Below are 21,515 nucleotides of genomic sequence, written 5' to 3'. Positions count from 1 at the left end.
CTGGCTTGCATTAAACAGACATGGGGAAGGAATTGTCTAACTCAGGAAAGCTGGAAGGCCCATCATATCAGGTTCAATTTTCCATAATTTGTCTGAGCTCACATTAACAATTCTTACCAGATTCTCCTTATAAAACAAAACTTGATCTGATGAGTACTTCTTCTGTTCCTTAAAACATGCTGCTCTCATTCGTCTGTTTGATCTGTTTAGATGACATCATGTCGCAATAATATAAACAAGGTTCTAACTCCTTAGCCTTTGGAAGTGAATGGCAAAATTCAATGTATTCACTGCAGCCCGTATTGCTTTCACATTTCTTAATTTGCTAAGATCTTGGCATTTGGTTCCTAAATTCTCACATAATAATATGGGGAACCTCTCTGGGGAAGCATAAGGCTTCTTGTTTTAGAAACAAAAACGTATCTCATTTCCAAATATGAGCAGAATAACACAGCGCGAGGACACTCAGAGATGGATTGAAGCCTCCATGCATCGAGGGTTCAGGGAATCTGCAGGGGGTCTCTTCAGTGCCTTTAGTGGCCACCAGACTCCTAGGCCCTGGCCTCACTGCCAAAGGCATGTGCCACAGGGGAATACCCCCAGCTTCTGCACAGGAGTGGAAGGGGCTTGCAGCTACATTGCAAGGCAGTGCTTTTAGAGCCGTGTGGCCTCATTCACTCCACATAGTACTTGTGTCTCCCATACACCCAGGATAGCACTGCTGCAGTCCTGGGGCACAGCATTGTGTTTATGGTTTTCCAGGTGAAAATATCTGACATAGGGTGCCAAGCATCTTCAGTATGGTACTGCTTGAAGGTGTGCAGCCTGGGATAGCATTTGAGGTGTGTGCAAAAAAAAAAAAAAAAAGAAGACTTGGCATATCCTTGTGCATGGCAGCTAGAAGAATCTCCCCTGATGCAAAGGGGCATCTACAGAGGTGCCTGTGTTTTAGCTGTGAGAGAACAAACAGCTTCATCCTGAGCCAGAGCCAGGGACAGAGGCAGATCAAGGAGCAGGACCTTGTGCTGAGCCTTAGTTATCCGGGTGCAGATGTCCTGAGCAACAATGTGCTGGCCAGCACACAGGGCCTGATGAGGTCTAAGCTGATGTTGGTTGTTTCCTTTCAACATCTGACACAGCTACTACTAACACTGAAAGCTCTGGTTTAGGTGTGAAAAAAATTCTGCAATCAAAACCAACCAACCAAACAAGAAAACCCTACCAAACACTAAGCTCAGAGAAACAGAGTTCATATGGCAAGAAAACCCTCTGGTTCAACTTTTATTACAACTCAGATGATATTAACTTCTCTTTAATTAAAGTTCAGTACATACAGCAATAATAATGCAGAAGGAGAAGCAGATATATCGGATACACAAGTGCAAATACTACATATGACAGAAGTAAAATGACTCATCTCAACACAAATTTTCATGTCATATGTAAATGTAAATATGTCCAGTAGAAGTTGTTGAGCTTATTTTTAAAATTAAGCCTCTGCTCTTGGAAAGGGGCAGCCACAATACTTGAGTGCTTTGAGAAGCTGCAGAAGGTTGACAGCAAAACTAGAGGATTCTGAGGGCAGATGTCACACAATTTAATTAAGAGTGTCACTGTAAAGGATAGAAGGAACTCTGATATATATATAAGTTATATTAAATATAAAAAATAAATTTTGATTATTAATATGGTTTAAAACAAATAATTTAAGCATGATATGAAATCAATAGAATCAGGGAAAAACTTAATCTATAAAAATATATCCTGTTAAAGTCACAGTTCTCAGAAAGACAGACAAGAAAGAAATGAACTTTGCATGTACGCATGCTGTAATGTGATCTGACTGAAAGGCCACTAAAATCACTACAGTTGGACCAAGTCCATATTTCATAAACTGCAAGCAATACGAGTTTTCCTATAACATCCTCCCTTGTGATACATTGCCACTAAAGAGCTGCAAAGAATAGGTAGACAAGACGAGTTGCAAGCACTGAAAAGAGAAGCATATATCAGGACTGTCAAGTTAACAGGACTCATTCTTGATAGTATAAAGTGGGGTGCACTGAACTGTAAAAGCATTAGGAAAATCTGAAATTTCATTGGAGTACAAAAGCTAAGATTTGCTCTTTCACTTTCAAGTCCCCTGATTGTGCAGAATGTGCCAAGAAACACTTCTCTTTTCTCCCATGAAATCAGAGAGGTTCTTTAAGACAGCACATGTCGCTAACAAAGCCTGATTTCATGGCAAGCAGCAGGAAGATATTTTTATTTTCTTTAATCCTTTTTAACATTTTAAAAATAATTGGTACAATGTAGTAAAATACCTTTGCTCGGCACTGCAACTAACCTATTGCGAAAGTCTTCCTGCATTAGCAGACAAGCCTGGAAAGCAAACACTTCATCTCCCAGACCACAGTGGACACAACAGTCAGCCAGCCCACTCCACTGCAGCATCTCTCAAACCAGGAGCTGCTGCCACCACCATCAGGACTGCCTCGTCCTGATGAAAAAACAGCTCGGGAACTTTTGGATGAAAGTACTGTTCTCACAGCTTTTTTAGTCCACCCATAACTCCTCTAACTGAGAAGATCAAACAGAGGTCCCCCTCGAGATGTCATGTGAGACATCCTTATCTCATCTTTAAAGATTCTGGGTCAGCTGCATGCTGGCACCCCTCCCGCAGTTTGGAGAGAGACCAAGGGCTGAGGACACTACACCAGTGACAACAAACCCGAGGGCACAGACAAGACCTCAGGACCCCAAACAACCCCTGGCTCCAGTGAATGCAGTGATTCCAGTGAATCTGGAAAACTTGCTGCTGCCTCTCCCTGTGGGCATTAGTGAGACTCAGGTTTGGTTTCCTGAATTTCTTACTCTTCATCAGCAGCATGTCCCCATAGGAGGGAGCTGAAGAGGGCAGGGAACAGACTGAGCCCAGCGTGGTGATAAAAGCAGCAGCTGTCCCCAGGTAGGTATGACAGCAGGTGACAACCAAACCACAAGCCCTGGGCAGCATGTGGCCCTGACCTGCTCCCAGCAGCAGCTGCAGGAGATGGCACGCTCCTGCTGGTGACCAATGCCCTGCTCCATCTGCACACCTGCTGCAGGGGTCAGCCCACGACCGATGGCTTTTTTCTGCCAGCAGTGGTTGTGCTTCTACAACACTTCCATGCCCATGCCCCAGGCAGAACAAATTGGGGATGGGATTTTCATGCTGCTTCTAATCACAGTCAGGATGCGTCCTGTGAGCAATGAACTTGGAGCTTTTTTGCTATGGGAATGGCTTTCTAGTTTTCTGTGATGTGATACTTACAGGTTATCTGCTGTGTTTCCTATAGTATAATTCAAACATAATTATTAAGAACCCACTTAAAGATGGAACTCTGTTATACGTATACACACACACACACATACATATATATCAGGGCTATTCTCAAGGCACTCCCACCAGCTTCATTGGAGTTGTGGAAATCCAGGATAGTCTTTCATTTCTAAATTTAAAATCTATCAGCTTACCTCTTTGGAGAGTCTTGTGAAAAGGTCCCCTCCCCGCAGGAAATCTAGTATTAGATACAACTTCCCCTCTGTCTGAAATGCTGCATTAGAAAAGGATGGAGATGTTGGAAATTTGAATCAAGATAAAGTCTCTGAAGAATAAATATTGTTGACTAATGGTGTATCATTCATTATATTAGTTCTCCTGTCATTTTAGCACTTAGAGAACAGAAGAATTAACTTCTCTACAGCATTAAGCAGTCTAGCTTAGACTATGGGGAAAACGATATCAGTTGAGAGACAATGATATATTACTAATATATTCCTTTCCATTCTAAGCACCTACAAATTAATATTGGTTTCTACTGTAAAAGATACCAGGAGTCACTGAGGGGTGGGCACAGAAAGCAGCTCCCAGACCTGTGCGAGGGCAGAGCCCACACTATCCACAGCATCCTCAGAAGGCTCTGTACAGCAATAACGGGGCTGTGTGGGGGCTCAGGGAGCTGCTGAGGCTCAGGAAGGCAACTCCAGCAAGACACAGCATTCATAGACACAATTACAAATATTCTGATTATTAAAAAATAGATCCTCTGTTTTCTTAAATGATAGCTGACAGCAGGTGGGGGGGACTGGCAGATGTAACTCACCAGCTACCCTACCAGCAAAATATATCACATTAGACTTTATGTCAAATGTATTTTGATGGACGAATGACTAAGATCTGCTTATACTAAAATTCTCCTTCGATATAAATGAAGAACTTCTTAGAGTTAGTCTCTGTGATTTTCTTAGAGACAGTCGTATGTAGGCAGGGGATACTTATATGAAATTATAACACAGCTAGTTACAACTCCCCAAAAAATTTAAGAACAAACATAAATTGCATTTTATTATAGTTACCATAATGAAGCTTGACTATGAAAGGATGATTCACTTCTGCCAAAATATCTCTCTCCATTTTTGACCGTACCCGATCCCGAACTACAAAGAAAGAACAATAAGAACAGAAATACATTAAGAGGCAGCATAGTCCACTGGGTACAGTACTGGAATGAGCTTCAGGTGGTTTGGGGTCTGCTTTTCAGTCTGCTGAGGGTTTGTGGTGTGACCTTTAGCAAATCACACCATTCTCTAGTGTCCCCTTTTCCTGACTATCTTGACACTGTAAGATTTTCAGGGAGGCACTATCCCTTCCTCTGCAGAGAGCAGCCCTCACTAAAAGCATCACAGTGTTACCAGTGAGGGGGAAGTGATTATGCTTTGCAAAAAAAAAGAATGTTAATGTGAGTTAAAACTATACGGAATTAATAACTCTATCTCATTTAAGATTAAATGGAATGTATCAGTCCCAGAGCTTGCCGGGTTAACCTTGTGCAAATTAACTTTTTGTATTGTGCTGATGCTAGCAGCCTTTATTAGATATCTCTGAATAACATTCTCTGCAAGTGATTTATATGAAATATTTTAAGCTTCCATTAATACCCCCAAACAATCAGTAATAAAGAAAAAAGCTGATTAAAAATAATAATAAAAAAATATTTTCCTGTGTAGAGAGAAATTCCTATGGGATAACAGTGAGAAAAATATTTTTTGTGGTTGAGATGAACAGAGAGTAACAAAAAATAGCTACAGAGGTGAGCTGGGTTCAAATTAATCAAAAATGATGCTGAAGGTTTCATAGCAAACACATTTAACAATGTTCAGATGTTGAAGGGGATTCAAGCTCCCAGATTATCAGCTCCTGATCTGATACATTCATTTTTCAGTCAATCACTATTTTCCTAATTCTGTAATGACAGTATTACAATTTTCTTCTCCTTTCTCTGTGTTACACAATGCCAATACGCTTTGCAGCCAAAAGCATCCACGAGGAATGCTATGAGACTATTTTAGGTGGTAAAGCCTGAGATCTCAGCGAGATTCTGTCATCGCCCGCATGTGTTGTGGATCTGCCGAGTACTCTCAGCAACCAAGTAATGAACATGCCGTAATGAAAACACATACTCTGCTGCTGCACGTTGAGAACTGATGCACAGAAATAGGACCAAACCAGCTGATCTGAAAGCCTTAAATAGGAGTGGAGGAACACTTGGGTTTCTTGCTATTTTGATGCTTTACTTGGATCAATAGCTATGTAAGACTTACTAGTTCGCTCGACCTAAGTTACCTCGTAGATAAAAATCAAAACAAAGGGAATCTCAAAATTTTAGCCTTATCTCAAGAACAAAAGTGACAAAACACACACTCACAAAATGCTCAGCATATGTGAAAGTGGTGTATTTCTCATGCTGTAGATACAAACCTTTGTGATATGCTTCAATGCTCCTGGGCTCCAGGAGCTCCTGGTGGATGGGTGAGCTTTGCTGAACACACTGTGTGGGATATTTTCTATTAAGCTTGGTTAGATAGCTAAATAAAGTGCTTCTCTGTAACCACACTGATGAAATCTGAGGCCCTGCACAGTGACACATCCCACAAAATCCACAGGATGTTTTGTACACCAGCAGGGTGACTTACCATGCACAGCTGGATAACAGCATAAATCACGCTGGGCAAAGAACAGCCATCAGATGCAATTCACGCTGTCATCCATCTACCTGTGCTACCCAGCCCTGAGTGCAGCAGCGCACGGACACAGACTTTGGTAATCTCAAAGCAGGGGGAGTGCTGGCTGCAGAGAGCAGCAGTTATCTGTCCAAGTAGCAGTCCACTGTCAGCAGCGAAGCCAGCATTTGCCTGTCTGTAAGACAGACGTGTGCTTGTGCAGTACAGAGGCCTAACAATCAGCTGGCAGCATGCCCTCCCACTGCCACCATTTCAACCTCTGATCAGGTGAAGGCACAGCAAAGCACAACAAAGGCTATGTCACCACAGGAGACACCTCATTCCCCAGAGTCATGGCCTGATAGCCTTTCCTGAACCTTGACTCCTCCGAAGCTGTTCTAATCACTGCCTTTGCAGTGGCTGCCAGAAGAGATAATTGGAACTTGTAATCGGGATTACAGCTTGGCACATGAGTTGGTGACCTGCCCTACACATCTTCCAGCATCAAACACTGCCTGATTTAAATGCTCTGAGAGCAGAAGGTATGTAGGCCGAGATCTTTTCCAATCCTGCCACTATAGAAGCTATTAATTATACTCTCTAGCAGGTCAAATCCACCATCTTTCTCTCTATATCTTTTTCTTACCCTACTATTTGCATATGTCTGGTCCACGACTGATTTTATACTCACAAGTTGCCTCTATGAGGGCATCCACCTGGGAAAAATTCTTTTCTCTTATTCCTTATACACCAAGGAATTCCCCTGCTCTTCCTCAGACCTACATTTTTGGGATTGGGTCTCATATTCATCAGGAAAGGTCTTAGGAAGAGTAGGCAGTTTGATGTAACATTTCCACAACATGATGCTCCATCTCAGTCTGACTTCTCTGTCACCTTCTACATATAATGGGCAGGAAAATACCTCTCCTGAATTTCGGAGACTTTTCTAGCATCCAGTCGTCCCAGCCTGCTCCTCTGGGGGAGCCTCCTTTCTAGTTCTTACATCCTGGTAGTCAGGTAATTAGGCCAAATTGCTCATATATGATCTGAATTAGTTCTGACTGCTTATTCAACCTTCTTGATCCTGGGTAGGCAGGGACTCCAGCTGTATATATAAAGAGGGACAGGGTCTGAATAGCTGCTCCAGTGCAAGGCGTGAACATTAGCGGTATGTATTTCTACAGAGGTGATCAAGTAAATATATCTATTTTGCCTAGTCTCATTGGGGGACCAGCAAACTCACCATGAATTTCTCAGATTCCCATTTCCAAAATGACTGAATCTCTGGAAGGGACATATTTGTATGGATTCCTTTCCAGGTGAGCCTGTTTTCTCTGACAGTCATATCACAGACCTGTAAAGGCAGCGCTGGAGCTCAACAGCCTCAGAAAAGTCTGAGGCTCAGGTCCCTCTTCCTCCTTTCAGCCACTTGCAGGGGCTCAGAGCAACACACAGTGTGGGGAGTGCAGGTGGTTTAGGCAGATCCTGCCTATGCCACTTAGTTAACTATATGAGTAAAATGCCATTGGAAATGGTACAAAACTGCTAAACTCTTGCCCCTTCTACCCAGTATTCAATTTGATTTGAAAGGTGGGTTTTGCAGTTTATCCTTAAATCATACATCAGACAGAAGCAGAGCATATAACCTGAAGCAACGAGCACAAAGCCATGTTGATCATTTGCATAATCTTGGGCAAACTAGCTGTTTCTGAAATAATCCCTGGTGTTTCAGAAGAGACAAAACTGGCAGAACCTGTAACAGAGGAGGAAGCACCTACTACCCTGAAATAAAAGCAATTCCTATTTCTAGGTATTAATGTGCTATGAAAGAGAAATGGAGACAGATGAAGATGTATGCAGATAACACAGCTTATTTGCTTCTATCTACCTAGCTCTGAAAATCAAAGAGGATGTTAACACTTATTTTATTTAACACCAAATGCTTAAGGAGAGGGTTTCATTTAAAGTATGAATTATATTTCTTGGGCTGTTTTAGTTTCAATAACCATGGGAAAAGAACGGGAAAAAGGGAAAAATATATTCAGAGCATCTTCCAAGGAGAAAGAAAATATTTCTTCTCAATACTGGACTAGCAGTCTAGTTTCTGAAAATGAAAATAAAACCATAATCCTGCTTCCTTCTCTGAAGCTCTCATGATAGTAACTTGGGTTGAGTTTAAATATGAAAAGATAAATTTTCAGCCAATGAACTTCTCAAAATTTCTCACTTTAAGAGTTAGTGTCTCTCTAGCTATGTACACTTTCAAGCCGTGATAATCTAGGGACCTCCTTTGATGCACACACAATGACATTTGAAGCAGTTCAGTAGGATGTCAAGCCAACCCTATGAGAGTTTGTAATTAGAGAAACTGTGGCCTACAGGACCTGTAAAAGGGGAGCTTATAAAAGAGACACTAATTTATTCACTGTAATACTGATTAAAATTTATAGCTAATCCACCATAATGGGAAAGTAACATTATATTTCTAGTGACTGGGTAGCTGCACTGAAGTCAGAGCTCCATGAAGTTAAACACCATTTAGCTGCCAATTTCAGTGGAGACAGAACATTGCTTCTGGGAGCTCTTTGGCTAAAGAATAACCTCCAAACATTTTAATTCAATATTACCCTTCTCACTACTGCCCAGAATAATTCTTAGTTCCATCAAAAGAATTTGTTCCTGAAGCTATCACCTAAATTTGTGTTTGTTTTCTCTGTCTTCAGTCTAACCTATTTCTATTTCAAGAGAAATAATTTTCAGTTTATCTTCCAGTAAGTTTCTGTTTTCTCTGCATATAAATGCAGTCTTACAAGGTATGAGGGTTTTACTTACAGCCTTGTTTAAGTCAAGAAGTGCTGAATTTAAGTCAGTATTAATTTATGAAGATTACACTTCAGCTTTAATTTTCAAGTGAAAAAAAAAAATAAAAAGGAAAAGCTTTTGTTTATGATCTATAAGTTAGTTGTACTGTTGTTTCTTTGACAAACACTTGTTCTAGAGGGTGTTTGTGTAGGTATGCAAGTGCATACATACACCAGTATGTAAAATATGCTTCCTGCTCATAACAACCAATGCAAACAATGCTAAACTCCAAACAAGGAAGATGCTTGCTTCCAGAGTGCCTCTTCTCAACCCTGCTCCACTTGTGGCCACAGTCTTTCATGTACTCAAACTCTGTGAGCACCTCTGACTTGCTAACACAGACCGGCAAAATGCATGCAGAGAGCTAGGATGCTCCAGTAAATTCCCAGGGCAAGTTTCACAAAACTGAGGCCACTGCAAAATTCAAAACTTGAACTGAGGAACACTTCTACAAATAATTAATAGCTTCTCGCTTAAATCATATTTTAAAAAGAGGATTCAGACCACGGAATCATTTAGGTTGGGAAAGACCTTCAAGATCATCAAGTTCCAACCATCAGTCTGACCTACCAAGTCTCATCACTAAACCACGTCCCTTAGTGCCATAGATTTTATGAACTCTAAAGCTTTTTGTATCTAAAGCTGAAGTTGGTTCTATCGTGCTATAACAGCACTAGAGTGGTAAATCTTTAGTTATTTTTTATTTTTGTTTTTATTTTTAAGTGGGTGGTTAGTGCACAGTTCCCATGATAACTCTCATCCCTGTGTGAATACCTGCTGGTTGCCTTGAGGGGCAGGAGCTAGGTCCCTCCCTTCTCTCTTTTACAACCAGGAATGGGTTGTAAAATGATGGGTTAGATGCCTCGGTGGCTCATCCACATGGCCTTTTGTCCTTTCTGACAATTTCAGCCCAAGCGCTGTTTAATCCCCTGAGAAATCCCCCTCTGTGTGCAGCACCAGCAAATGCCACTTAGAGAAACACACTTACACAGAAAATGCCTGAATAATGTGAAAGATTTCATAATCTGTTCAGATGTTTGTAAAAAAAAAAAAAAAAAAAAAAAAAAAAAAAAACATAATTTATCATAAATGACTTGCCCATCCCCGACTTTTAAAATGACCTTTTGATAAGAAAAATCCCTGCTTAGGTGGGAATAGAGCCCTAATTAATTAACAAAGCAAGAACGGGGGCAGTTAGAAACTATGTTAATCATATTAGCATTTAAAAATATCAGTAGCAGGAGAAATCAGTGAATAAAAAAATGGATCTAAATTTCATCCATTACCTTTTTACTTCCCTAAAACTCATCAACGTGTCTCAGGAGGAAAAAAGGCAAAATATAACTCAGACTTGGGGACACACAACTCCATTTCAAATTCTTTACACAGCACTGGAATGCACCAATGACATAGAAAATCAAATATGTATGTAAAACTATGTGGTACGTCCTTTACATCCTTTTCAATCCTTCAGTCCTCCCCCCTGGCTCACCCATGTAGGCAAAAGCAGAGAGTTAGATTCTAATTTCAGATCCACACTGCATACGTCTGGAAGACAAAGTACTTGTCTGGTGACTAATTACACAAGATATGGAGAAATGCAGGCTTTCCAAAAGAAATCATAATCTGGCTTCAGTGTTTCTACTTGGAAATACTATTTGCTTTATCGCACTTATGTTCCACACAGCATTATACTAGAGTCTTCTAAACAGCAGCCTTTCATGTTTTATATTATCAGCAGAGCATTATTATAACACAAAATAAAAAAGTGTTCTGTTGCCACCTGAATGCAGAAGTACACCAGTAGGGACATGTAGAGATTTTACATGAATTTCTTCTGAAACGTGTATAATGTTATTAAAGCTACCCTACTGCAAGAAAGATCCCCTGTTCTCCCCCAGATTGAACCTTTTAGAGATGGGGGAAGAGCCATTGCAACCAGAGCTTTACTACTCAGTCCTACAGCTGCTGTGGCAATGGAATAAAGCAGAATTACAGGGCAAAAAATGCACCTCTGTATAAGGGCAGTCTGAAAAGTCAACAGGGACACAGACTGTTTTTAGGAGACCAGGATCTGGAGGAGATAATTTTATTCTCCCCATTTTTTTTACCTTTTTTTTTTTTTTTTTTGTATATATATATAAAACAACACATTTCGCTTTAAAACAAACAAACAAACAAAAACAGACTGCTTTTTTTTTTTTTAATTAGAGTAGCTTGAATTCTTTAGTGTTGATTTAGAATGACAGATGTATCTAAATTAACCCAAATCTTCAAATATTCAGCTTCAAAATATATTATTTATCACCTGTTCATGATATCACCTCTCAAAATATTTGGAAAAGTTGTCTAAATGTCACACTACCCCACTGCTCAATCTTCCAAAAAGAATTAAAAGACAAATTGAAGAAGTCCATCCTTCAAAACAGATCAAATGGGAAGTGTCAAGAGCAAACATAGGTTTCTAGGACATACTGACTTATTGAAACACAAGTCAATAAATGGTAAATCCCTAACTATCCCTGAAAGCCCAAAACAACAAGCCCTAACGTGCATCCTTGAAAAAGCCGCACAAAATATTTTAGTGACAGTGAAAAGGAAAAACAAGTTGTGTGAGCAGGAGACCCAAGGAAGCCTCACTCCCAAGAGTTTCATGACTTACACAGACACAGTGCTTCCCTCCCTGCAGTTACCTGAGCTCTCTCCTGCATCCTCCCAAGCCCCGGATCTTGCATGGGCTGCATCTGGCATGAGTGCTGCTTGGGGGCTCGCTCCTGCCAGGGGGACCTCTGGTACCTCTCACCTCCTCTCCGTTGGGACACAAACTGGGGTCTGGCTCCTTGACCAAAACTTCCCACAGACATTGCAGGAGCTTAAGTGTGTCTTTGGGTTTTGGTTGAAATTAGCCAGTGGGCTCAACCCTGTCATTAGTAAAGTACTGACAGACAGACCAACAGAATGATCGTATAAACCTCGTGTCCTTACACAGAGGTGAAATTTGAATTTTCATGCATTTTGAAATAGAGCTGGACTGACTAGATACACACAGATGTGAACCCCTTCCTTCCTCAGCCAAGGTCTCTTAACAGCAGATGTGCAGCAATATCCAATAAGCCAAATCCTACGGTGATGTACAACACCCATGAAGTTACACCCCTCGCAATCACACAAATCAGATCTAACTAACATTGTGAAAAAAACACTGAATAAAAGGCTTGATGAAGAGCAGAGAAAGCTGCCAGCTGCCAGTATGAAACATCCTCTAAAAAAAAAGCCAAAATGCACAGCTGGAAATACATCTGTCTGTGACTTGTGTGAAACTGAAAGTTTTCAAGCCCTCTACATAGCAACACCTTGGTTATCTTTTTCTGATATAAGGCAAATGTTTTATTTAAACTTATTTACCTTAGTGGACAGGTTATTGTGTCAAGTGAACCATGAGATATTTCTGTTTCTTGGATTCTGCTGTGGCCTATCCCTATTTTGCATTATATTTGCTTTAGTTGAATAGGTATATAATTATTATTATTATTATTGCAAGCAATAACAACTATTTCACTGACAGGCAATAATTACCTATGTTCTAGGACAAGGTATAATTTCCAAATGAGAAACCAATAAAAGGGCTGGCCTTAAAGTTCATAAATGCCCGTAAATGCCATTCATTTGTAGCTCTGGAAATGTTGTTGTCCTGAAGGGAGAAATTGGTGGCTATTTCTTAATGTTTTGCAATAAAGAAAAGTTGATTCAAACTGTTAGGAGAGAGTTGCCCTTTCCCCCCCCCCCCCTCACACAAATTTAAGACTCGGTACCAACTTACAAGAATCCAACTGAGAAAAGACACACTACAAGTGCATATAGCCCTCAACCCTCCTCTTAAATGGAGTCCAAGGAGGGATAAGTGCTCTCCATGACACTTCCCTGGCATCACTGTTTCTCCCACCAGGCTCTAGCTCCCTCTCAGCTGCTGCCACTCTGCAGTGCTGGTGCTGGCCAACTAGCACACAGCTGCAAAGGAGAGGCAGCACCAAGCTTCATGTTTCCTATCCTTGGACATTCCAGTATTAAATGAGTGTTCGCCTTGTTTTTGCTATTGCGATGTTGCTAAGTCAACAGGAGCAACAAAGAATGGTTTTTCTCTTGTCCTGCTTGAGACAGAGATGATTCAGGCGTCCAGGAGATGCTGGCTCTCTCTGGATAACCAGTTTCACTACTTCCCTTTTAAGCTTCAAGTCCAGCATGGTTTAATCAATTATTGGTGTTCTTTGCTCTTAAAACACACCTGTTTTGTGGGTTTTACAGGCAGGGCTGAATAAACTGTGCAGGTTACTTTACTCTGGAAGTGTGAAACTGTCTGTGTTTTGCCATTCACCACAAATATTTTCTGCAGAGTATCTTCAAAGGCAAAAATACAGCTTTTCTGATTGAAAACTACTGGGAGCAACCACTGACTCAGAGGTAAAAATGCAGAGGCATTCCCTCTTGTGCCAGCCCTTACAAGGGGAAAAAAATAAAATAAAAAAAATCCCTTTATTTAGACTCTCTGCACCTAAAAAGCTAGTAGTATTGGAAGGGAAGATCATTCTCCTTCAAGACCTTTGGGCAACCACTAATTCACTTGCAAGGCCTGGCAGAGCTGGAAACTGTGATTTAAAGCCCACTCAAGTCCATTCTATTTTGTTAGAGGAGACCCTAATATTTCCTCAATGACTCAGTATGGAATCTTCTGCTTGGTCCAGTTGGGATTTTTATGGAAAAGACCAACAATCTTTTATACAATATTAAGTGAGAATTCCTGGAAGGAGAAGAAATGTAGTATTATCCCTCTGTGGAGAATGCATGTACTGGGATGCTGTAATTTGCCACCAGGGCGGTTTTGCTCATAGGCTGAACTAATCCTGGTAAATGTCTGCTATAGAGCTGCTTAAAACTTGTAATTTCGGACATTTTCAAAGATGTTTTTGCTGTGGCTTTTCTTCTGAATGGAAACAAAAAGCCTAAATTCAGCAAATTTTGCCAAAATTAAGTTACAAAAAACTGTTTTTGGTACACCAAAGTAATGTTTTTTTAAAGGGTTTTAATTTCAAATTGGATCTATTATTTCTTAAATACTGGTTACAACATACAAGTATAAAATCATTTAAAAAAATAAATACAACTAAACCAGAGCATTCTGCCTGCACTGAAATGCTCACTGTCAATGATAGCTCAAATTCAACTTCCCCTAACAGTTCTGCTCTCCCTGTGAATAGACACTCTACTAGAAAAGGTATGCTGAACCTTTTATCTGCCGATTGTAATGCAAATTTGGAAGAGCTATAGGAGTTATAGAAGAGTTCAGAAGAGTCAGAGAAGTTATAAGTGCTAGTGGGAAAATAAATTCACCAAACCCACAAGGCATTTTAAAGCAAAACCATCCATTCCTGTGTCTTCCAAGTGTAGTGTAGTGACACAAAAAATAACTAATATTTTTGCGACTACCTTAATTTGAGAGCTGTTTGCTAGCTTAGTTGTGCTAGGGCTAAGGAAAGGCTGTGTCTAGCTGATGACACACATTTCTTTGGGAGGGGTGGTTGCATGGATTTGTCATGGAGCACGAGGCAATGTTAATGTTCACCCCAGCTAAGCAGCAGCCCTGCTCACAGCCACACCAAGCTGCTTTTTCACTCCAAACACTTGCTCCAGTAAGCTGTTTGGACTCAGTAAACACAGAGGCAATATTACTTGCTCTAAGGAAATGTTGTGGATGAACATTTTAGTTTCTAAATTCTGAATGTTTTGATTTGTGAAATGAGCAACTAGTATGTTTAAGACGTCACTGAAGAAGCTGGGATAGCGGCTAATCATCTAAACACAAGGAGCCTCACTTTATTTAAGAGATCTGATGCCCTGACACAGCTTCTGTTTGCAAACCCCACAGGACAAGGCCCACCACAGTCCATCCCACTCAGTTACCTGCACATGGTGGAAATGGGAATTTAGGACACAGACTTTTCAGGAAAATTGCCGTGTTTAATGTCAACATTCAGGCAAACTGAACCTTCACTTTGCCCAGGCCTCAATGTGCTACGCAGACATGCTTTATATAGCTCAGTTGATATGTTTGCCTTGCAGAAGGAAATGAGCATCTGTGAGACGGCTGTCTGTCACTGAAGAAGCCCTGAATAAACCTCCAGCCCAAGCAGCAAGTAGGGTGTGAAGTCAAGGCGAGGTCATGTCCTAAATTAGAGCATAAGGAAAAGCCTGGTCTCATGTCGTTAACGAGTCACCAACTGAAGCATCGCAACCAGCAAGACTTGGCCCTACAAATACTAAGGAAAGAAAAAAAAAAAAAAAAAAAAAAAAGGCTGGTCTAGTTTTTTTCTCCTGCAGGGAGAGAAACACAGTGCTCAAACAACTGCAAATGATTTTGCAGCCCAGACTCTACTCCCGTATAGGGAGCCCAGTGGAAGATGTGACTAAGTTCAGAGAGTCTGTGGGTGAAATCATGGCCCTAAAACAGTCAGTAGTAAAACTGGCGTTGACATTAATAGGATCTCACCATCTGCATCTCTGTCCCTGTAGTTCTGAAAATATCTGTGGCTGCTTGAACTCTAAAAGAATACCCAGCAGAAGAGGAAATCTTTCTTTTTCCTATGTCACTGGGTAACTGCCAAGAACTAAACATAAACCTTAATAAGCAATGACTAAAGGGAGACAGGAGGAGAGCAGATAAATATTTAAAGGACATAAACATGATGGAGAGAGAAGAATTATTTATCAAAATAAAAGGGAAGAAAGGAATATAAACAGGAGGAGCCTATAAACGTAGACTTTGTCAGGCAAACCCTAACAGGACAAACCCCTAGGAGCAGAGAAAAGAGCTGTGATTGCAGCCTTAACTCTTCACCCATTTTTAAAAACAGAACCAGGCACACACACAAAAAATAAATAATGATTTAGTAAGAAGCTGGCCTGCCCTGGCAGCAGCAGAAAGAGACTGAATCTTTCACTTTGTGCTACTTCACTGACTCCAACTGAATAAAGGTCCATTTCAGAAAAACATTCTAGACCTAACATACACAAGTGTTTGGGTGACTGACTTAAACAGAGCAGTCATTTGCACCAGGATTAATGCCTGTAAGGTTTGTTAGAATATTCCAGCAAAGTAAAAGAAAAATCAGGAATCAACTTGAAAACCCCATGCAGAATTGCAGTGAGCAGGTGAGCTTTCAGCTGAGCTTTAATTCCTAGATCAAAAATAGCCTTACCAAGATCCATGCATCACTATTGCTGTTACCCTACTACAAGGAGCAGCTGCAAGGCAGAGCCTCCTTCAAGCCTTTTCCATTCCCCACAGCAATAGGGCTGAATTTTGCTCCCTTTTCTCCAAGTGAAACCCCTGACCACCTGCTCTGCCAGCACTTGAGCCGAGCTGCCCTCTTCCTTTGCAGCCCCCTCTTGGGATCCCAAGCAGAAAGCAGCTGGAGGAGGGTGATGCTCTGGAGAAGCTGGCAGCCAGCTACTGCCTGCTTCCTGACATTGTAGAGGAGGCTAGACCCTGTCTTGTTCCTATCACAAACCTCAGTCTTCTCCTTGTAATGACATCTGGAAAGATTCCAATGTAGGACCAAGACAATGATGAAGGGTCTGGAGCATCCCTCCTATGAGGAGAGGTTGAGCAAGCTGTGACTGTTCAGCCCAGGGAAGAGGAGCATCAGGTGTAATCTCAACAGTACGTATAAAGAACCAATATGGCAAACACCATGTAAAAACGAAAATATAAAATAGTCTTTTTAAACTTCCACTTGACAATATTTCTTTCTTTTGATAAGATGCAAGAGCCAAATTATTACCATTTATTTACATCCTCCCTAATTATATTAATATTTTACATTGTATAGGCTTCTTGTTTTGTTTGTTTGCTTTTATTCCACAATGAGACCAAAGTAGAATTGACAAAAACTATGCAGCAGTACAATCCCATAAACCTAAAACTCCCTATGAGCACGAAGGCAGCTCTGAATTAACAGTGTTGATGCTGACAATTGCCCGCTAATTGGGAATTATGTCACAGCACAAACGAAGTCTGAAAGATGACCAGGACACAGTGTAATTATCTGAGCAATTCAGACATTGCCTAAATTTACAAAAATAATCTACCACTGCTGAGAAAATATCTGTTAAATTACTGTGCCATGGAAACCTTTTGAGTATGTCAATTACTGTTGCATGCAGATAGAAAATGCTGTAGACAAAATAGAGAGGAGAGGCTGTCGTTGACACTCAGTGATTGCTGATCTCTCTTTGAACATCATCAAAACCTCCAACTTGGAGCAAATGCCACAGCCATGAGGAAACCATAACTGACATGTGTAGCCCACATGAAAAGTATAAAGCCACAAACAATAATTTTGCTTCCGTTGAAACGAAACCCAGATGGAAGTTTCCTGCATGGTGCCATCTCACTTTTATAGGGAATCAGCTGAGTGCTAGCACACCTCCAGCAGTAGGTGCGAACAGCACGCCTGGCCAGCTGCTGGTGAAGATTTACAAGCAGTCAAACTGCAATGCTGTGGGGTGAACTGTCACCAGTACAACCTATGTCCCACCTCCTGGGGTCATTCTGATTTGAAATGCCTTCAAAGGGTAGTGCTGACCTCTCTGTTAATTTGTCGTCGTGCTTGAATGGAAGCAACATTTTCTGTTGTATTATGGGAGCCAGTAAAAGCAGTGGGATGCAGCTCCCAGGGGATGGTTATGAATTTGGTTTCCAACCAGCTATAAATGTACTGCAGTTGCAGGCAGCTGAAATTGGTTAAATGGCAATTATGTTGGATGCTCCAACTGGTACGACTTATTCAGTGAACAGAGCAAACAACAAATGCTTTTCATATAGATAATGGATTTGTACCTCAGACAAAGATTTTCAGAGTCCATCAGTGATGTTAAAAATCCCAGGGATATGTAGCTATTGTATTTCCAATTCAGCTTTCCTCTACAGCTACAATTTAATGTAGAAGTACAGGTGGTTCATAGCCCTAATTATTTCAAATAGTCAATGCATTATACAGGAGACATAACCTAACAATTTCTTGTTTTGGGTTCTTTAGCCATTAACTTCCATAATGCAGTAGATTGCACTTAAGTGAGGAGAAGTGTTAATAACATCATCACTAGTATCTGATTATTGCTTTTCATAAAGACTTTGAGCACTGTGAAGAGGAGGCTGGCACACTTAGGTTAACGTTACAGATACGGAGATTGAGAAGAGGAGCAGCAGTAACAGTAGCTGGTTGATGTTCATGTAGCAGGCTGGTGGCAGAGACCTGAGCAAAAGAGAGTCTTGAAACTCCTGAACTGAGGTACCAGCTCCTATGCTAAAAATGGCCTGCCATGAAAAAACAGACTACATGACTCAAATTCAAAGGAAATGAAGACTGAAAGCATCTGAGCCTGTACGTGCCAAAAGAGCAAATTCTCTACAACTTCCCCTAACTCATACAGCGTAGAGGTACCAACAGCAAACTCTTGGAGATAGAGCAGCATTAAAAGTGGTTCCCAGTGGTTTCTTCATGTGCTGCTCAGATGACTTGATGGCTCACAAACAGTGCCTTCTGTTTTTCAGCACTGGGTTTCTTAACAGTAAAAGAATTATAAACAGAAAGCCTAGAAGCCTCCTTAAAGGCAGTTCAAGATAAACAAGGAAAAAAAAAGTCCCAAGACCAAGACAAAAAAACATTCGATAAAGCAGACTTGAAGATTCCTGTCTGGCCAGCCAGAAAGGCAAAAGGAAAAGGGCAGCAGGCAGGAGAAAACAGTGACCAGTGTTATGTTAATACTGCTAAACCCAGACCAGCCTGGGTATGTCCTGCTCAATGATGCTATGCCTATTTCTGAAACTAAACGTATAAGAGAAGGAGAATGGAGGTTGACAGCTGTCGACAACCATACAAAACTGAAAACTGTCCAGAAATGCTATTGTCTCAAACAGCAATGCAAAGAGCAGCCATGCTACAAATCCTTCTGTTCAAGGTCTGGCTTTTCCTGAGAACTTGCTCTGAATGGGACTCCCCAAATGAGCAAATATTCAACAACTAAACAATACAACCACTCGGCTGTCATTGCTGCAGGACATTTTTATCCATTTCATTTAATAAATAAATAAATAAATATTTTTTGACAATATCTGTTGGGAGGGGCTGCTACTTCTGTGCTAGCACAGATCCACAGAGGATCTGAGACCTGAACCAGCCAGGCAGAACAGATCACATTTTGTTTAACAGTCACTGCTGACTTACCTGCTGCTAGCAAGGGTAAGTCAGGGTATAACTAAATCTTCTAACCCAGGCATCTAGAAAAAAATGAACCCTGAGGAAGGAAAGGAAGGCAAAAGAGTATTAGTCTACAGGAGATGAAGGCTGAACACATAACAGCCTTTGAGATCTGAAAGAAAACTACGGAGAGGAAACTTCTCAGCACCGAGGATGTGAACTAATGGCTTCAGTTATGGCAAGGCAGATATGGGACAGATACTGGGAAGCTTTTTATAATAGTAGGGATAGAGACAGTCTAAGAAGTTAGGTAAACATCTGTCAGGAATGACAAAAGCATAGCTATAGAATCATAAATCACAGAATGTTATAAGTTGGAAGGGACCCAGAAGAATCACTGAGCCCAACTCCTGGCTCCACACAGGACCAGTCAAAAATCAGACCCTCTCAGCTGAGCCAGCCTAGGTCAGAAAGATGGCCTAATGACTTCTTGAGGTGCCTGCCAGCCTATGCTTCAGAAGCTTGGAAAGCAGAGGATACTCCCAAAGAGTCCCACGGCATACCATGCCTTTACCTGGCATAGACCAGGGCAGGGACAGGAGCTAGAGTCTCACTGCAAAGCCACTGAGGTCCTGCAGCTGTGCTGGGTATCAGCCAGGGATTGCTCTCAGGTATGTAGCCAGAGCAGAGCCTGAGAGGGGTGAGGCTGAGAAAGTCCCCTGCACCACTCAGTACTTTCCTACTAGAAGCATGTTTTCTGCAGATGAAGTGGAATTACATCACATTTGTCACACAGGATAAACACTTCACTCATGGCTTCAGGACAACTGTCCGTGCAGTCTCCCAGCTCCTGAAACCACAATAAAAGCAACTAACAGCAATCTGCTACTTGATAATAGAAAATATCAAATGTGGTCTTTTCTGTACTGTGACAACTGATTTGGGATTAACTGCAATTGCAAATAACTGCCATTAGATATACACTGCAACAGATATGACAAAAAGAATGATCCAAGGGAAAGCAAGTAGTAATGAAATCCCTGTGATCAAGTGTACTGTGGGGACTTGGATGAATGAGTTTGGGTCTGAAAGCTATTTAGTGATGACACCTATGGGAGCTGAAGTTTGAAGTGTCTTCAATGCTACTCATTCACTGTGTCAAGCACAGCAGGACCAACTGAAACTTTAAAGAGTTACATGGCAAACTGACTGAAAATTACAAGGCTATTTTGAAAACTGCTTTTTACTATCAAAAGTGAAATAAGTATGATGGACTACTCATTCCTGAGAAAAGGGCCACCGTTACTTTCCTGGCTGGAGTAGCCAGAGGATACATTCAATGTAACCTGTTGCTTTTTTGGAAACTTTGAAAAAGCAATTTTTTCTGTATTTCATTGACAAGAGAGTATGACTTAACAAATGTTTAAAACAAACTTGTATAATTTGATCACAAGCGAAGAATATATCCTTTCTGCCGAAGTAGTAAGTGGACTTTTCTGTGCTCTCTCTTTCTGACTTCAGATTTGAATCTTCTTTGTGCACTCCAGGGAATCATCATATCAATATCTGCATATGCAACACTAAGAATAATTTAAGACAGGTCTGTGCTACACCTACTGAAAAGCACAAACACAGCTGCACTCAATGTCTTCTTAGCATATTTTGAAACTGGTTTAAACCTACGTCTACATTACTATGCAGTGTGGTATAGCTGCAGAAATCTACTGAAAGTAACTGTGGGTATTTGGACCTGAGGTCCTCTGCACTACACATCTTTTTGGGGTTGACATCACACCTTGGTCCCATGGCCAGAATGCCCACAAGAGCCTGGTGGGTACTGGGTGTGCTCCTGGTTTAATTTCATTAGGTGGGAATCCAGCTTGTGGCAAACCAAGGCACAGCAGATGGGGATGACTGGGAGAATTGCTTCAAAAGTGTGGTATGAGCAACAGCACCAATGCTGCCAGATGCTAGGGCTCTCATCACTGTTTCTGCTCTACCACTGAGCTTCTCATGGAGAAAGATGGGGCTTTCTTGTGAGTCCTGTGTTGCTGTCAGAACTTAACTGGGCTATTTTGGGCAGCAAGATATTAGGCTGCTGAAGCTGCATTCCAAACGAGCATATGAATATACAGTGAACTATATTTTCATGTTATTGTATTAGCACAGTTGTACTGGAACAAATCTGGGGACAGGAGAGGAATAGGCAGTATTGCTACATTTACCTATACTGTGTATGACAAGTGCAGAAGTGTGTGCTCCCATGTGAATGCCAGGAGAAAACACAGGGAGAATGATTATAATTTTTACCAGTATTTAGGCAAAAACTTCCTAATTCTGTCCTCCTTAGGACAATGG

The 21,515-nt window shown here is 41.1% G+C and overlaps 1 protein-coding gene across 2 annotated transcripts in view; it reads right to left on the bottom strand.

Annotated features, from left to right (window-relative positions):
- RPS6KA2 (ribosomal protein S6 kinase A2) overlaps window positions 1-21,515 on the bottom strand; it is a 219,511-nt gene that overhangs the window by 66,237 nt on the left and 131,759 nt on the right. For both annotated transcript variants that reach the window (XM_082755701.1, XM_082755700.1), the window contains exons 4-5: window positions 4,399-4,479; window positions 3,517-3,596 (exon numbers count right to left, since the gene is read on the bottom strand). In XM_082755701.1, coding sequence (XP_082611827.1) covers window positions 3,517-3,596; window positions 4,399-4,479 — 161 coding nt within the window. The remainder of the gene's footprint in view (window positions 1-3,516; window positions 3,597-4,398; window positions 4,480-21,515) is intronic.

Source organism: Aythya marila, assembly GCF_965140915.1.
Source record: "Aythya marila genome assembly, chromosome: 3".
In the NCBI taxonomy this organism is placed as follows: Eukaryota; Metazoa; Chordata; class Aves; order Anseriformes; family Anatidae; genus Aythya; species Aythya marila.
This window is presented reverse-complemented; position numbering and strand designations above follow the sequence as displayed.